The sequence below is a fragment of the Sciurus vulgaris genome, assembly GCF_902686455.1.
Source record: "Sciurus vulgaris genome assembly, chromosome: 13".
Taxonomy (NCBI): domain Eukaryota; kingdom Metazoa; phylum Chordata; class Mammalia; order Rodentia; family Sciuridae; genus Sciurus; species Sciurus vulgaris.
This window is the reverse complement of record NC_136474.1, coordinates 21257377-21276864: the sequence shown is the minus strand read 5'-3', so window position 1 is coordinate 21276864 and position 19488 is coordinate 21257377. Positions and strand designations below refer to the sequence as shown.

The 19488-nt window shown below is 33.7% G+C and overlaps 1 protein-coding gene across 1 annotated transcript; it reads right to left on the bottom strand.

The window, feature by feature from the left end:
- Positions 1 to 7126: 7126 nt before the first annotated feature.
- On the bottom strand, positions 7127 to 7949 carry LOC306642901 (small ribosomal subunit protein eS6-like). The gene has a single exon (XM_079108711.1). The coding sequence runs from the start codon at positions 7929 to 7931 to the stop codon at positions 7182 to 7184; it is 750 nt and encodes a 249-aa protein (XP_078964837.1). The 5' UTR covers positions 7932 to 7949; the 3' UTR covers positions 7127 to 7181.
- Positions 7950 to 19488: the final 11539 nt, after the last annotated feature.

Genomic DNA, 19488 nt, shown 5'->3' with positions numbered 1-19488 from the left:
CAAAGAAGTCAAAGCATGAGAAAATGAAGAAAACAATATCCAGGTGCATAAAATTCAAATTTCACAAAACTAGTGCTTAAAAAAGAAATCTTGAAAGCGGTCAGAGAAACAGACATGACAGGAATTGAAGATAAGAGATAAAGATTACAATTTAGAAATTATGTAAGTCAAGAAACTGGAGAAACAGCTTGAAATACTGAATAAAACGATAAAAAAGCAACTCAGAATTATATTTCCATTTTAAAATATCTTTCAGAAATTAAAGTGAAATAATTTTTTCAGAAATTCAAAAGCGGAAAGCATTTTTTTTCACCAGTAAGTCAGCACTGGTGGTAACGTAGAAGGAAGTCCATGAAAGGATACAAGATGGTGCTGTGAATGTAACAAAGCATAAAGACCAAGGGCTGGGCATGTGATTTGGTGGTAGAATATTTGCATAGTGTCCAGTAGGCTAGGGTTCAAATCCAGCCACATACACACAAACACACACACACACACACACACACACACACACACACACAAGATGTATGTGATTTCAAAGAACAAGTACCACTGGGAATTGTGGGCAAATATCAAATATGTCTTTCCTGTTATTTAATTATTTTTGAATGACGTTTTACTAATTAAACACAAATGAAAACTGAGTATTTCTGCCACTGGGTCTTTAGGGTAATGATGTCTGTCTCATTCCACCATTTTTAATATTCCACGTCCCTTTCATTTCCCTTTACACAATCTAAAGTTTCCCCATTCTTCTCTCACCCCCCTCACCGTCCCCCATTGGATATAATCATCCACTCATCAGGGAAATTGTTTAGCCTTTGTTGTTTTGGGATTGGCTTATTTCACTTAACATGATATTCTCCATTTCCATCCATTTATCTGCAAATGCCAAAATAGAACACAGAAAATCAACCTGACATTGGTGTTAGCTTAGCAACCTGTTATGATCACATTCTGAGACACAGGGGATGTCAGAAACCATGAATTAGTATAAAACTCCATATATACTTTTTCCTATGTATAAAATCTATCATACAGTTTAATTATAAATTAGGCAAATTCAAAGATTGATAATATAATAATAAAACAAGTATACTATAATAAAACTTATGCAAATTAGTCTCTCATAATATCTTACTGTACTTTGATTTTTTTTTTCATTTAAAGAAATATGTTATGGCTTCTCTGCCATATCTCAATTGCCAGCATCACTATTCCTGTACTTTAAGATATTGTTACATAAAATCAGGGTTACTGACTGCAAGCACTGTGATATACTGTAAGAGTCCCTCTGATTTCTGAGGCAGCTACTATGTGAGTGCCAGGCAGGTGGCCTACAGAGCCTGGATACTCTGGACCGAGATGACATACATTCTGAGTGGAAAGGAATGGGACGGCACATTTCATCAGACTTCCTAGTATGACGCATGATTAAAACTCGTGTATTGCTTATATCTGCGATTTTCCATTTTATATTTTCAGACTAAGATTGACCCTGGAGAACTGACATCTTGAAAAACAAATCCATATATAAGGGGGGAATAATATATTTTATAAATATGTTGTAATGGATAATATAGAATTTTGAATCACTACACAAGATTTGAAAGATTTTTTAAAATATTTTATAGCTTATAAAATTGCCTCAAATCAGTAACATGATAAATTGTGTAACAATCTTCAATATGTGCTACTTTTATTTTCCTCTAGATTTAGAATAGAAATTCTTTCTGCATTATCTTACTCTTTTCTATCTGGGTAAATATTATTTTTCGTTTAGTAGAATATTTGTTTTTTGTGCTCTGATCTGCAAGGAAATGATTGTTCCATATGCTCAATGTTTAAAGGTTTCAGGGAAATGAAACAGAACTAAACCAAAAAAAAATAAATTCTCACAGAGAAAACTTAAAAACCACATAGAAAATCATTTTCTAAATTTCCAGTAATTTTTATGAAAGCTGTGCATTTATTTAGGAAGTTATGATTCCAGTAAAACTGTACAACACAGCACAATATAAAGAAATATTAAGTTGGGTTATCTCATGGAAGGATACAAATTATGATCAGATAGGAACAAAAAAGATCTTTTTTTTTTATGAGTGTGTGTTTACTTATTTTTAATTTTAGAGAGTGAGTGCATTTTAATACTTGAAGGAGGCCTTTATTGGCATAGCAGGAAATGGCAAAATTATAATAGAGAAAAATAATAATTCATTGTGGAAAATAGCTATATTTAGAAAGAATAAAGAGAAAGTTTTAATTACATGAAACACACTTCCAAAGTCATGTGTCACTAACTAAAAAAAATCACTTTCATTCAGCCAATTTAATTATGCATTCAGCATGATAGTTGAGAATGCTTGTCAAAAGTGGATCTAGCCAATTTTAGAAAGAATATCCTTAAGTTTTTCATTAGTTTAAAAGATAATGCTCCTTTGTACTTTAATATCTGATGGGGTTTTCTATCAAGTGCATGGACTCACCTCAGAGTACAGACAAGATGAAGAAAGGGTAGATCGAACTGATTGAGTTCAAAATAAAATGTCTTCCCACAGATATGAAACCTACTAGAACTCAGCTCTTTTGCAGCAAAATAAATAACTTAAAATTTTAGCAGCTAACACAGGCATTTTATCTTGGTATTTTATGAGTGAAGAAATCTGGAATTGTTCAAGGAGGTGGGTCTTGCTTGGATGTTATGTGTCAAATGCTGGATGGACTAAGTCATCTGAAAGCTTCAGTGGGGCTGAGCTCCAAGATGGCTCTCACCAGCGCCTGGCAGTTGAGGTGGGTGACAGCTGGGAGCTCAGATGGAGCTATTTAACTGACATCTACACATGGCCTCTCCAGCATGATGATGTCATGGTAATCAGCATCCTGACAAGGCTAATGGCTTTCCCTAGATGGAACATCACATGAGAATCAAGTACAAGTTACATGGCCTTTTTACCTTGGTCCTGGAATCATGAAATCTCATTTCCACTGTATTAGATAAGATAAAATGATAGCAAGGGTGCCCCCAATCAAAGGGAGAGAATGCAGGCACCACTCTTCACCTGCAAAGGGAAAAGTATCAAACAACAGCACTGGTGGGTACTGAGGCTGAAAGGACAAGGGTAGATGTGTTGAGAGAATCCTTTATGAGAATTCATTCCTTCATACACTCCCAAGAAAACCAAAACCATGAGAGAAGAGTTCTGTGAGAATGGGTTTTCAGAAAATACAGTTTTTTAAATATATATATATATATATATTTACATATATATAGATAAATATATATGTATGTACTTACATTTGGCAGACTGCAAATATAAGATGGTACTAAACTCTTTGTTCCTTCCTTCCCTTCCTTCCTTCCTTCCCTTCCTTCCTTCCTTCCCTTCCTTCCTTCCTTCCTTCCTTCCTTCCTTCCTTCCTTCCTTCCTTCCTTCCTTCCTTCCTTTCCTTCTCTTTTATGTACTGGGGACTGAACACAGGGGCACTTTACCACTGAACTACATATCCAGCCATTTTCTTTCCTTTTCTTTTCTTTTCTTTTCTTGAATTTTGAGACCATGTCTCACAAAGTTACTGAGGATGGCCTCAAACTTGTGATCCTCCTGCCTCAACCTTCCTAATTACTGGAATTACAGACATGTGATACCATGCCCAGTAGAACTACTGAATTTAGAAAAAAATATATCTTTTCTTTATTTAAAAGCCAAATAACTCACCTACTGTTATTTTGAATTTAATTTTACTTGATCCTTATACTTTTTAAATTCTAAATTAAATTACTTTTAACTGATACATAAAACAATAATCGTGCTTATTAATGGAATGCCAAGTGATATTTTGATACACGCTTACATTACATAATGTTTTGATAAGTTTAAACATAGCCACCAACTAATTTATCTTTAATTTTGGTGATAGTAACTTTCTTTTCTTGTACTTTTTGAAATAGATGGCATTTTTCTTGTCTATACTTACCTTATTGTGCAAAAGCCCACCAGAACATCTTGCTAGCATCTATCAACTTAGTACCTACTGACCAACCTCTCCCCATCTCTTACTCCTCCATGTTCTACTCAGCCTCTTCTACTCTCAACTTCTATGAGATCAACATTTTTTTAGATTTCACTTATCAGTGTAATCATGCAGTACTTGTTTTTTGTGCTTCATTTATTTCACTTAACACCATAAATGTCTGGATTTCAATTTTTATGGCTAAATAATGTTCCCTTGTGTACATGTACTTCATTTTCTTATCATCAGTGGATGGACACAGGTGGTTTCTATTTATTTTCTGGCTACTTTGAACAGTGCTGGAACGTACATAAAAGTGCAGACTCCTTTCAACATAATGAGTTAATTTCATTTAGCTATGTACTTAGTAGTGGATTTGCTGGATCATATAGTAGTTCTATTATGACTTTCCTGAGGAAATTCCATAGTGTTCTTCATAATGGTTTTACTAACTTAGCTGCTTCCGATTAACAGTATACAAGGGTCCACTTTTCTCATGTCCTGGCCATCACCTGTTATCTCTCCTTTTTTTGACGGGAGCCACTCTTACTGGATCAAGGTGATATCCTTTGTGATTTTTATTTTCTTGGTTATTAGTGATGATGACCATTTTTCAAATACCTCTTGGCCATTCATGTGTCCTCTAAGTAATATCAAAAGACAATACTTTTATAAAATAAGTACAATTTCTATAAATATAAGAACATAATGACTGGAATTAAAATGCTCTGAGAGCAAGCTGGGGGGCATAGCTCAATGGTAGAACACTTACTAGTTTGCCTAAGGCACCAGATTTGATCCCCAGCACTAAACACACGTGCGTGTATGTGCACACACACACAAACACACACACTCCCAAATGCTCTCAGGAACTTGTGGTATTTTAATAAATTTCATGTTTCAGAAAAATTTTAGGTTTACCAAAAATGGCAATGTTAATGAACAGAATTCTCACACGTGCTACGTTCCATTTTTTCTCTTCTTATTAAACTCGTATGACTTGTTATTTAAAATTAATGAGCCCTCAAAATACAATATTATCACTATAATTAATAAGTCCATTCTTTATTCAGATTTCCTCAGCTTTTAACCTGGCTACATGCTGTTTATTGTTTGTTTGTTTGTTTGTTTTCTATGTTGTAATTCCACCCAGACTCTCACATTACCCCCAGCCATCAGGTCTTCTTAGATTCTTCTTGGCTGTGACAGTTTCTCAGACTTGGCTTGTTATTCATTACCTTTTCAGTTTTCAGAAATGTTTCATAAAATGTTCATTGTATGGGATGTATATGTTTTTAATATTAGACCGAAATTACTGATTGTGAGAAAGAAAACCACAAAAGTGAAGTGCTGTCTCCACCACAATGTGTCGAGGATGCACATCATAAATGTACTTTATCACTCCTGATGTTGACCTTGACACCTCGCTGAGTCAGGACCTGTCATGTTTCCACACAGTGAAAGTATCACTCTTCCTTCTTTCAGTGTTTTTGCTCTCTTTGGAAGAAAGTTGCATTTAATGAGGAAAAAGTCGAGCCCCAAATCCTTGAGTGTGGCTGGCTATCTTGTAACTTATTGAGAAATCTTCATCAGACATTTATTTGTCCTCCCTCCCTTTTTATTTATTTGTAATGTGTATTCTTAGAACGCAGGGGTATTTACTCAGTTTTATGGTACCGTCAGTACTACTCTATTTCATTGCAGAAGATACTCCAGCTTTGATCACACTCGTGCTGTTCCAGATGGCTCCTGTGTCCCTTTGACAAATTCCTGTCATCGCATTATTTGTTTTGTTCAGTCAAATAGTTATTTTATAGTGCCTTTAAGATGTTCCAGAATGACCTTGTATGTTTCTTTCCCTAATCCTCAAATGGGAAAAACCTGGTTCTCATGATCTGCCAACCATTTTCTTGATGATTCATGTAGAGAATAAATGTACAGAAGTGTTAGAATTCTAAATCTGTACGCCTATGGATAACTTTATCTACATAAAGCACAAAGCCATGTATAACTTCTTTGATCCTTAGTTGCTTTTTGTACTAATTAGTTATACATGATAGTTCAATGTATTTTGGCATATTATAAATATATGGAGTATAACTTGTCATTCTTCTGATTGTACATAATGTAGAATTGCATTGGTAATGTAATCATATATGCACATAGGATTGTAATATCCATTTCATTTACTATCCTTTCTATCCCCATCTCCTTTCCCTTCCTTTCATTCCCTGTTGTCTAATCATAAGTACTTCTATTCTTCCCTAACTGCATCTCCCCACTTATTGTGGATTATCATCTCCGTATCAGAGAAAATATTCAGCCTTTGTTTCTTTGGACTTGCCTTAATTCACTTAGCATGATATTCTCCGGTTCCATTCATTTACTGGCAAATGCCCTAATTTCCTTCTTTTTTATGGTTGAATAATATTCCATTGTGTGTACATACCACATTTTCTTTATTCATTCATCTGTGGAATGGTAACTAGGTTGGTTCCATATTTTACCTATTGTGAATTGAGTGACTATAAACGTTGATGTGGCTGCATCACTGTAATATGTTGCTTTTAAGTGTTTTGGGTATAAATTGAGGATTGGGATAATTTGAGTCAAATGTTAGTTCCATTCCAGGTTTTCCAAGTAATCTCCATACTGCTTTCTATAGTGGTTGCACCAATTTGCAGTCCCACCAGGAATGGATGAGTGTAGTTTTTTTCACACATCTTCACCAACATTTGTTGTTACTTGCATTATTGATAATTGCCATTCTGACTGCAGTGAGATGAACTCTCACTGTAGTTTTAATTTGCATTTCTCTGACGCTAGAGATGTTGAATATTTTCTCATATTTGTTGACCAATCCTATTTCTTCTTCTTAACCCATTTATTCATTGGGTTATTTGTTTTTGTGTGGCTTAAAAAACATCCAAGCAACCTACACTGCATGAAAGATTGGTCCTTAGGTTTAAAAGCTGCACTCATTTCCAAAGTTAAATAAGTCAGCCTGCCACTATTTAGATATAAGGTTACTTCCTACGTTCATGTTTTAGTCAGATTGTATTGCTCTACACTGCAATCCATTCTTGGATTCTTGGATTTACTTAAATATATATACTTTTTTTTTTTTTTTTGAAGGCCAGATCTTATTTATTTGTTACTCTTAAAAATTCTTATTTTTGACTGGACTCAGACTTAGAAGTAGAAGCTCTCAGAGAGGACAGCCTGCGTCTCTTGGCAATCTGTTCCTGGCGTTTTTCTTTGGCTTCTTTCATTCTCTTAGCCAAAAGTTTGGCATATTCTGCAGCCTCTTCCTTATTTTTCTTAGTACGCTGTTTCTTCAGAGCAATACGCCGGCGTTTGTGTTGCAGGACACGTGGAGTAACAAGACGCTGAATCTTCGGTGCTTTGGTCCTAGGTTTTTTACCTTCCTTGTTTAAGGGTTTTCTGACAACATATTGGCGGACATCATCTTCCTTGGATAGATTGAAAAGTTTGCGGATTCTACTAGCTCTTTTGGGCCCCAGTCTACGAGGTACAGTAGTATCCGTAAGTCCAGGAATATCCTTCTCTCCTTTTTTTACAATAACCAAGTTAAGAACGCTCAGAATGGCATCCACAATGCAACCTCGAATAGATTTGCGCTTTCTCTCTCCAGTTCGCCTTGGTCTGTAATAGGAGTGTCCCTTACTCAGTAGCAGACGAACACGGCCATGGGTCAAGACACCCTGCTTCATGGGGAAGCCTTGTTTGTCGTTCCCGCCACTGATTCGGACCACATAACCCTTCCATTCTTCACCCAGAGCGTCAGCAGCAACTTCTGTGGCCATACGCTTCTCATAAAAAGTACGAAGTTTGTGTTCATCGTCCACTTCAATGAGTTTCTGGCAGCCAGTGGCTGGGAAGGAGATATTCAGCTTCATTTTGGAGCAGCTGATCTCCCACTAAATATATATACTTTAAGTGATATAAATTCAGTGATTTCTGACAAATGTGTAATGCCTTGTATTTTCTATTCTAGTATATTACAAGATTGTTTCACCATAAAAAAAATTCCTAAAAGTTAGTGTTTCACTTGTTCAATCCTTCTGAATTTCTTCTATTTTGGACTTCTGGCATTGACCTGTAATATTTTGTCTGCCTAGTTTTGCATTTTTAAAGATTCTTAGTGATTGGCATTTTCATTCATTGACTATATATCCTTGCAGATTGATCTTAAACAAAACACTATTCATTTAAACTTATCTATGCCTTTTCATTGCTTGATACATTTCTTTTTATCACTGAATAATTATTCTTTTACATGAATGTATCAAAGTTTCTTAATACATTCGCCTATTGAAAGCCAACTGGGCTGTTACAGTTTGTGGTCATTATTTTTAAAAACTTACCAACATTTGTGTGTAGGTTTTCATGTGGACATAATTTTCAAAGAAATTGTATGAATATCTAAGAGCAAGATTGCTGGATCATATGGTAAAACTATCTTTATCTTTGTATAAAACTGCCAAACTATCTTCCAAGTGACTAAAATCTTGCATTCCAGCCAGTAATGAATGAAGGTTCCTGTTGTGCTCCAACCTTGCCAGCATTCTGCACTATTACAGCTTTGGATCATAGCCATTTTAATAGGAACAGAGGGTATTTCATTATTGTTTTGCTTGTGTTTCCTTCATGATAGATAATATTTGGCATCCTTTGATATGTTCATTTGCCATCTGTGTACCTTCAAGATGATATGTTTATGGTGATCTTTTACACAATTGTTTTATTTGCGATCTGAGTTCTTCTCCTTAAATTTTCAAAATTTTAGAAAATATTTTAGATGGAAATCCTTGATCAGATATGTGTTTCAAAATAGATTTTGTGACTTATCTTTCATTCTGTCAATATCTCTCACAGAGAAGCTTTTAATTTTAATGAAATATAACTTTCAAAATTTTGGTTACTCTAAATCTTTTTACTTTCAAAAGAAACTTTTTAGTATTTTGTTGATATTGACATTAAATTTTAAAATTGATGAGTATTGTTTTAAATATTACAAGATTTGACATCTTAATATAGAAATCAGCAATGGTGTTTATATTCCATGAACATAGAATCTATTTCCATTTCTTAAGGTCTTCTTTTTTTTATCTGAATATTCAAGTTTCTCATATGTATATTCCTTGTACATAATCTTGTTGAATTTCATTTTTTGGATGTGTTATTATTAATGACATTTCCTAAATCTCAAAATATATTGTTTATTGTTTTCTTGTGACCTCTTTCACTATACTTAAAGCCAGTCACACAGTATCTTCAAATCTTCCTCCCCCCCTCTCTCTTCCTCTCTCTCTCTTTCTCTCTCTCTCTACTGTGCTTCAATTGTCATGCCACCTTTCATGACAGAGTCTATGCCTCCTTGCAAGGACCTTAGTGGTTGCACTGGCTACACTCATATAATCCAGGACATCCTCCCATCTCAATATTATAAAATTAATCACATCTTTAATACAACTTTTGTCACATAAGATGATGTGTAAGATAACATAACAGGTTCTGGGGATGTGGACATGAACATTACTGGCCAATCATTATTTTCTGTTAAATCTTCAATCTTATGATTTTCTACGTTTCCTTATTAGTTGTAGGAAGAGTATTTTGGAAATTCTTTACATTTGTGCATAAATATTATGTGAAAATATTTTACTTTTACCTGTGGAAAAAATGACAGTTTTATTTCTTTCTTCTCAATTCATATGCCACTAATTTCCTTTTTTATCTTACTGATAACACAAGGCTGAATAAAAGTGATGGAAGAGGACATCATTGCCTTGATTCATCTAAGTTTAAAAGTATCTAGTTTCTCACCAATAAGATGATGTTAGCAATGTTTTTTTTTTTTTTTTTGTAAATAGTCTTTATCAAGTTCATAGCGTTCCCCTGTATTAAATTACAGTCATGAGGATAGAAAAATGTGATACCAGGCTGTTTCTGAAGATGAAGAAAGTAATTCTAGGATTGTAAGCTGCTTTGAAAAGCTGCAATAGGCAAGGAAATGGTCGTTCCTCTAGCCTCAAGAAGGAAGGCAGTCCTTAAACGCCCAACATCCGGAATTTTAAGATAACAAAAATTGTTTGTTGTTGCTGTTGTTGTTTTGTTTGTTTGATATTTTTTACAAAGTTTGAATAGAGGAATTTTCAAAATTTTCATATAAAAACTAATAGGAGGAAGGAGGTGACTATGGCTGATAAAAAGAGTGCAGATTTGGTATGGACCAAATGGTTTTAACCATCAAGTTTTGCTATAGTAAAGATAAAACTGTAATAAGGTAACAGAACTGCAAAACCTAGGCACGTAATAACACTCTCATTTTCTTTTCCTCTTCTGAAGCTATCTATTTTCTTCTTTTTTTAAATTAACTAATTATTTATTTCTTACAGACTGCATTTTGATTCATTGTACACAAATGGGGTATATCATTTTGTTTCTATGGTTGTACACGATGTAGATTCATACCATTGGTGTAATCATACAGGTACATAGGGTAATGATGCCTGTCTCATTCCACCATTTTTCATACCCCCTTCCCTCTCATTTTCTTCTACAAAATCTAAAGTTCCTCCATTCTTCTCTCATTCCCCACCCCCACTGCCATTATATATCATCATCAGGGAAAATATTCTGCCTTTGTTTTTCTGGGATTGACTTATTTCACTTAGCATGATATTCTCCAATTCCATCCATTTATTTTCAATTGCCATAATATTATTCTTCTTTATGGCTGAATAATATTCCCTTGTGTAACTATACTACATTTTCTTTATCCATTCATCCATTGAAGGGCATCTAGGTTGGTTCCACAGTCTAGCTATCCATCGCATTGCCTTAGGATAGTCTTCCTTAACAAGATCCCAAAGCGCAAGAAATCAAAGGAAGAATCATTGGGAAGGACTCAAACTAAAAAGTGTTTTCTCAGCAATGGATACAATAAATAATGTGAAAAGAGAGTCTACAGAGTGGGAGAAAATCTTTTCCACACGCACTTCACATAGAGCACTTATCTCAAAAATTTATAAAAACTTACAAAACTACACCAAAAATACAAAGAACACAAACAATAAATGGACCAAGAAACTATCAGACACTTTACAGAAGAAGACATGCAGACAATTAATATATGAAAAAGTGTTCAACATCTCTAGCAATTAGATAAATGCAAATGAAAACAACTCTAAAATTTCATCTTACTCCAATTAGCATGGCTATTATTAAGAACATAAACAATAATGGATGTTGGTGACCATGTGGGGAAAAAGGCACACTTTTACATTGCTGATGGAGTTGCAAATTGGTGCAGCCACTCTGGAAAGCAATGTGGAGAATTTTCAGAAAACTTGGAATGGACCCACCTTTTGACCCAGCTATCCCACTCCTTGGCCTATACCCAAAGGACTTAAAATCAGCATACTACAGTGACATAGCCACATCAATGTTTATAGCACCTCAATTCACAATAGCTAGATTGTGGAACCAACCAAAACTGTTGTTTTATGCCACTAAGTTTGTGATAGTTTTTTAGAGCAAAAATAGGAAATTGATAATTTTTGATAATTATTTAATTATCAAATAATAATTTGATAATTAAATAATTTGATAATTATTAAATACTTTGATAATTAATTGATAATTGATAATTTTTATTCATTTTCTATTTTTAGTAAATTCAGAGCTATTAAATTACTGCTTTTTAAACATTTGAGTTTTCGTAATTGGTATCTTTCAAGGAACTGTCTCATTTCACCCAAGTTGTCAATTCATGGAAATTAAGATATTCATCATATTCCTTATTCCTCTCAGTGTCTGTGAGACGAGTAGTTGGGAAATCTCTTTTAATAATGGTATTGGGTATTCCACGTGCTCCTTCATTTTTTGTGGTTAATATGGTTTGAAGTTTATCAACTTTATTAATTACCAAGTCCTGCACAATCATTAATTCAGGCTCCCAGACCAGGCAGTGAGGGAATGAAGAAAAGACAGACACACAAATAGAAAAAAAGCAGGGGTCTGGTGGATCACTAAACCTTGATAGGGAAATATGATCAGGAGCAAGCTCAGCACATTTATTATATAGGTTTAAAATCAAAAGGACTCACTGTGAGACAGTTTCTTCAAGATAAATAGAACCAAAGTTGTGGGTATAAACAGCCCAATTTGAACTATCAGCTTGCACCCATAATTCTCTACCCCAGGAAGCTGGCATTAGAACCCAATGTGATGAACTTTTAATTCCATGGCTGGCACAGAACCTCCTTTGAACAGGGCATCACCACAGCAGCTGGGCAGTCTCAAATGCATGCCTTTGAGAGTTCCCAGAAGGGGCATCGCTCCTGTTGCAGGACAGCTCCAGAACCATAATTCATTTGCTACTCACTACAATTTATCTTTTAAAGAATTGTCTTTAGGAGTACGTTTTTATTTTCTCTGATTTTTCATTCCAATTTTCATTGGTTTTTGTTTTTTATTTTTCTTTTAATTGTTTTAGTCTTTAACTGTCCTTTTCTAGAAGGACAGTTTTGATATTGAAAATTTCTTATTTAATCATTTGTGCTTCTTTTACTATATATTACCCCTAAGCCTGCTTTTTTTTCCCTATATTATCCAAATCTGGAAATTTTTAGTCTTCATCTTTATTTAGTTCTTTCTTTTTAAATTTCTTTAAAATCTTTTCCTTAGACTCATGTTTATTTATAAGTATTTAGACATATTTCATCTCTCCATTATTGATTTCTAATTTAATTCCACTGTGATCTGACAGCATATTTTGTATGATATCTGTTATTTGAAATTTGATAAGTTGTGTTCAATAATCCAGAGTGACTGTTCTGAGAGCTTGAGTAATAGTGTATACATGTCAGTGAGATCAAGTTGGTTCAGAGTACTGCCCAGGTCAACTGTAATCTTACTGATTTTCTGCCTACCTGATGTATCCATTACTAGTAGAGATGCTAAAGTCCCCAACTACAAGACTATCATCTACTTCTTGCATTTTTATCAGTGATTGCCTGACGTATATTGACATCTTGTTATTGGGCACAAACACATTAATGTCATCTCACAGAATTGACTCCTCTATCATTTTGCAATGCCCCTCTGTATCCATGATCATTTTCTTTGTTCTGAATTCTGCTCTATTGGAAATCAATATAACTACTCTAGTTTTACTTTAAGAAGTGTAAATGTGGTATATCTTTCCTTATAGCTTCCCTTCAATCTATTTGTGTCTTTATATTTAAATGAAATTATTTTGGAAAACATATAGTTGGGTCCTGAGTTACATTCCTTCTAATAATCTGTTTTCTCACTGATATATTTAGACCTTTCACATTTAAAATGTTTAAAGGGATAGTTAGATAATATCTGTAACATTTAAATATTTTTATTCAGTGTACCTGTTAATTTTAATTTTTTCTCCATTTTTTACTATAACATTTATTTAATTCTATTTTATTTCCTATCTTAGCATACAAATTATACATAGTTTATAACATTTAAGTGGCTTCAGTAGAGTTTACAGTAAATAGTTTTTACTACTTAAATCTTCCCTCAAATTAAATTTGTCACTTCCTGTGTATTATAGATCATTTATAACAGAATATTCCAGATTTCTATGTCTCATTACTTAGGATATCACTACCTTGTATTTCATTTAATCTGTTGTCAGTAGGGAATACTACTATTTTAAATAGCTACCCTTTAGAATTAAGAATAAAAAAACTGTTATTTTCTTAATTTATTATTCTAATCACAGTGTTCTTTTCTTCCTTAAGATCAAAGTTTCTCACCAATATCATTTGCATTTTTCTGAGTAGTTTTGACATTTCTGACATGGAGGATTTAATGATAATATATGAGAATAGTCTGTTTTTGTTTCAAAATATCTTTATTTCTATCTCATTTTGAAGAATGATTTCAATGGGCATAAAATTCTAGTTTCTGTTGTTATTTTTCTTTCAGTGCTTTAAATATTTCACTACACTTTCATCTTGATTGCATAGATTAAAAAAAATACATGTAATTCTTATCCTTTTCCTCTTTAGATATGTTGTCCTGCCACTCTGGATTCAGGATATTTCTAAGATTTTTTTTTCAACTTTCTGCAGTTTGAACATGATATACTGCTAGAGACTAAATTGTATCATTTCATAATGTATATATCAAAGCCTTAACTACCAATGTGACGGTATTTGGAGATGAGACATTTGGGAGATAGTTATATTTAGATGAAATCATACATGTGGGACCTTTATGAAAGAAGTAATGCCTGTATTGGGAGAAATACCAGAGAGGTTGCTCCTTCTTCATGTGCCAGGTATGGAAACTGGTAGAAAGAAGCCAGGATGACAGCCCTCACCAGAATCTGACCTTGCAAACACCCTGAACGTGAACTTCCAGCCTCCAAAACTATGAAAAATAAACATCTGTGGTTCAAGGCACTCAGGTCATGGTATTTTGCTACAGAAGCATAGACACATTAAGTTACATGCCTATATGCAAATTAAAAAAATACATCCTGCATGAATTTTTATCTTATTACTGGCTTTGTGTTTTGATCTCTAATATTAACTTTGATAAATTCTCAGCCATTTTTGCATAATATTTTATTTCTATTCCTTTCTTCTTCTTCAAATATTCAATTAATTACATATGTATTACACCTTTTAAAACTGACCCAGACATCTTAACATTGTGTTCTGTTTCTTATCATTGTTTTTTTCTCTTTGTATTTCATTTTGTTAAGTTTCTATTCACTATCAATGTCACTCGTTCTTTCCTTGCCCTTATGCAGTTTAATAATGGCCTATCAATATTTTTTCAAAATTGCTGTTCTTCATTTCTTTTTAAGTGTATTTTTTCCTTTGTTTTTTATTTCTAGTTGTTTTCCTTTGAATCTCTTTTGGAGTTTTCATCTCTTAGCTTATATTACCCACCTATAGTTGCATGTTGTGTACTCTCTCTTTTTGAACTGTGAACACAACAATTGTAGATACTTTAGTCTCTCATATGATCATTCTGACTTCTGTGTCATATCTGAATCTGGTTCTAATTATTGCATTCTATTTTAATGCTATGTTTTGTCTTTTGCATGCCTTGAAATCTTTGGTTGAAGCCTGAACTTTGTGTATTGGGTAAGAACAATTGACGGGCCCTTAGTTACAAAGTAAATAGGCCTTTAATATAGAGTTTTTAGCTAACCCGGCTATATTTAGGCTCTATTTAATGTTTATTGAGACTCCAGATGCCAGATGCTTCAAATTCCTCGTGTATTCCTATTTTGTCTCCCAAGTGTTCTTAGGGTTTCTCCAATAACTTAAGTTTTTGTAGCTCTTTTTGTAGATACACACGGCTCCTTTGGATATGGTAGCAACATATGAGCAAGGGAAAATATCTATAATATTAGGATTGAATCTCAGTCTTGAGGTAGACCTTTGTCCCTGGTTTATAAACTGTAAAATTCTTTCTTAACTTAGCCACTGTGTGATGAGGCAGGAAAGCTAGAGGTGCTGGACAGAATAGGGACAGGTTCATGCAGAAAAGGATACCTTATATTTAATATTCAATAATAGTCTTAGGATATTTTGTATCCCTTAATTTTCTATGACTCCAATAACAAATTACCTAAGAGTTTATGGCTTAAAATAAAGTTTATTTTTCCACAGTACTGAAGTCCAAAAGTGTGGGTAGGCCACACTTCCCTTAAAGACTCTAGAGTAGAAGCCTTTCTTGCATCTCCTAGCTTTTCGGTGGTTGTCTGTGACAGCACAATTCCAATACCCCCATCCATCTTCATACGATCTTCCCCTCTACACGCCTTCTCCCTTTCTTTTTAGTTGAAGAATACTTGTCATTGGATTAGCTATGAAACTACTCCAGAGTGATATCATCTCTGATATCATCTCAAGATTTTCAACTTAATTACATGTTCCAATACTTTTTGTTTTTTTCCAAATAAGGTGACATTAACAAGTTCTATGAGTTAGGATTTGCCCACATCTTTTTGAAGGGCCATGATTCAACCAACTACACTATATATTTAGAAAAAAGAATGGCACTTTTTTCCACACTGTATTTCAGACTGAAGTTCCTTAAATACAAGAAGAAAAGTACAAACCTTTAATTGTATCATAAAATAATATATTCAAAACTTTAAAATAGGAAATAGATTTTAAAATTATATTCAATATAATATAATAGATTATATTGAATTATATTAATAGATTATATTGAATTATATTAAATATAATATATAGATTACATTTAATATTATCTTCATTAAAGAATAATATAAAAAGTGAAAAAAATGAGAAGTATCCATAATACATTGGGAAATACAACACAACAATAAAAAAGTTAAACAACTAAAAAAATAATGCACCAAAATAATTATCAGAAGATTTCTGAAAGAGGAGATGTAACAAATGGCCTATGAACATAGGTACATTTAAATATATTAGTAACCAGTGAAGAACAAATTAAATGCCGTATCATGGTGGACCTATTAGGTTTGCAAAATTAAAAAAATATCTGAGCATGCTGAGATTCATTATACATGGGATGATGTAAACCTTCATACTGCATCTGTGGGAGTGATAATTGATATAATCTCTTTGGAGCACATTTTGGCATCACCTATTTTGTAGTCTGGATCTGGAAAGACACCCAGAGGACTCATGTGTTGATGACCTGATCCCAGATTCAGCAGTACTTACCTGGGACACTTAGGAAGTAATTGTATCATGAGTGCTCTAACCTTAGTAGTGGATTAATCAACTGATGAATTATTAAATTGATGTCATTGTTGGAAACTGAAAATGTGGGAGATACTATTTATTCAGAAGAGGAAGTAGGAGACTGAGAGCATCCCTCAAAAAGTTGTATCTTGTCCCAGGACCACTTTCTCATCTCTCTCTCTCTCTCTCTCTCTCTCTCTCTCTCTCTCTCTCTCTCTCTCTCTGTCTGCTTCCAGGTTGATGTGATGTGAGTGGCTTTCCTCCAACAAGCACTTCTGCCATGATGTTCTTTATCTAAGACTCAAAACAATGAAGTGGATCATTCATGGACTGAAACCTCTGTAAACATGAGCCAAAATAAATCTTTCTGTCTTTAAATTGATATTCCCAGGTATTTCGGTCAAAGTAACAAAAAGTTGACTAAACAAACTACTACTAAGATAGAGTAGTCTTTTTTTTTTTTTTTCCTTGTCAAACCTAGTAGTGATAAGAATTCCTAAGGAGCAGAAACAACTGAAAAGAAGGAATTTTATGATAGGAGTTCCTCATTTTGGTAGAAAAAAATAGAAAACTCTATGTCTACACATTGAACTACAGAGATGGTTCAAAAGCCAAGACCTTTCATCTGGGAATGGCATGTATACCCAAACCAGATAATATGAACCCAGGTACAGTGAATGCCACATTCAAAAGGGAGCTGAAAAAGAAAATTTTATAATATATTTTATTTATGTTATTTATTAAATTTTTCCTTCCCCTCTCCAACTCCTTCCTTTACTTTCGTATCCTCCATTTTCTCACATTACAGAAAAGAGAATATAATACCAGTTTTTCAGGACTCATCTCTAGGTTGAACGGAAGAAGAAAACTGACTCCAGAATCTGTGAGTCTGGTGAAACTATCATCTGGGATCTCTTTTGTAACTCTAAATCAGATCATAGGAAACTGCTCCATCTAATACGAAGATGAGCTTTGTCTCTCATGTGCTTTATGCAGTTTCATTTTCTAATATGAAGGAAAAATAATGTATTACACATATTTATGTTTCCTTTCCCTTTATAATTCTCCCTGCATTGGTTTTGTTTTTATTTTAAACATTAAAATGTCTAAATATTTATTATGCTAAGAATTATTTTCAAAATTATTTTCAATTATTTTGGTCACATAATCATGAAAATTAAATTTAGTTGGGAGAGAGAAATGCTCACTAATAACCCATTTCATTAATTGATTAAACATTGAGAGATTCTTGCTACAAATGAAGGTACAATAGAAGGAATATAACAGCAAGAAAGAATTTACCATGCCATATATGAAATCCATTGTGATTTAGAACTTGAGAAAGATTTAAAAATGTATTTTACATAGTGAACACTGACATTCACAGCTATTTCATTTTTTTAATCCAATTCTTAACAGCCTGTAACAGCATTTCAGAAGCACTACGATTCCTGCCAATAACCTTTCTCCAAAAAATAATTTCAGTCAGCATTATCCCTCAATGTAACCAATAGAAACCAGAAATCCACTTCAAATGTCCTTCACATACTGAGAAGATGAATTCAAGGGGATACAAAATGTAAAACCCGAACATGAGGCCTGACTTTGACACTGACTTGGTCTGATAGAGTAATTGTGTCTCTATAAAGATTTCACTGTATACGAAAAAAAAAGAGGGGAAAGGAAGCTGTAATGTGTCACCTTATCTAAATAAGATACATGTCATTTCTGGAATTCTGCTTAAACTATGATAGATGTTCTTATTCAACAAAAGAATTTCTTTTCCTCCTTGGAAAAAGGGTATTTTAAAAGAAACAGCAGTGTAGGTAAGCTATGTTTCCTTCCAGGGGATGTTGGGGACAATGAAAACTTAAGCTTTGATTGAAGACAATCTAGAATCCACAGTGGAAATACACGCCACCCACTTGTGGACTGGCCTGTTTGCTGTAATGAGAGGTGTCATACTGGCTTAGCAGTGTTTTGGTTTTTTTTTTTTTTTTCCCCAAAACGTGAGGCTACCTTTAAATTTGTTCACCATATTTTTATTTATTTAGTCTACTTTGCTTCAGGATGAAATTCAGAGCTTTTATTTACTTTTACAGTACACTATCATTATCTATAGTCACCCTCCTGCATAAATACACAACAGAACTTCTTACTCCCTAACTGTAACTTAGTACCCATTGATCAACCTTTCCCCAAGCTTTCCTCCCCCTGTTCTCTCCTCAGCCTCTGACAACACTGTTCTACTCTCTACATCTATGAGATTAATTTTTATCATTCACATATGATGAGATTATGCATTACTTATCTTTGTGTGCTTAGTATATTACACATAGCATAATGATCTGCAGTTCCATGCACATTGTAGCAAATGACAGTATTTCTTTGGTTTTTCATGATTGAATAGTATTCCAAGGTATTCATGTGCATTTTTTTAATCCACTTATGACCTGATGGACACTGAGATTATTTATATTTCTTGACTTTTGTGAAGAGTGCTGCATCAAAGTGCAGATATCTCTTCAACATTCTGGCTTTATTCCTTTGGATATATACCCAAGTAAAAGGATTGCTGGATGAATCCAATCTTATCAACAGTAACATTAAATGCAAGTGATCCTAAACACATCACTCAAAAGTCAGAGAAATTCTACCCAAATAAAAAGACAACATCTAATATTATGCTGCTTATAATAAGCCAATT

What these genes read in the sequence shown, in the direction of transcription:
- LOC306642901 (XM_079108711.1), bottom strand. Translation starts at nt 7,931, where the DNA reads ATGAAGCTGAATATCTCCTTCCCAGCCACTGGCTGCCAGAAACTCATT.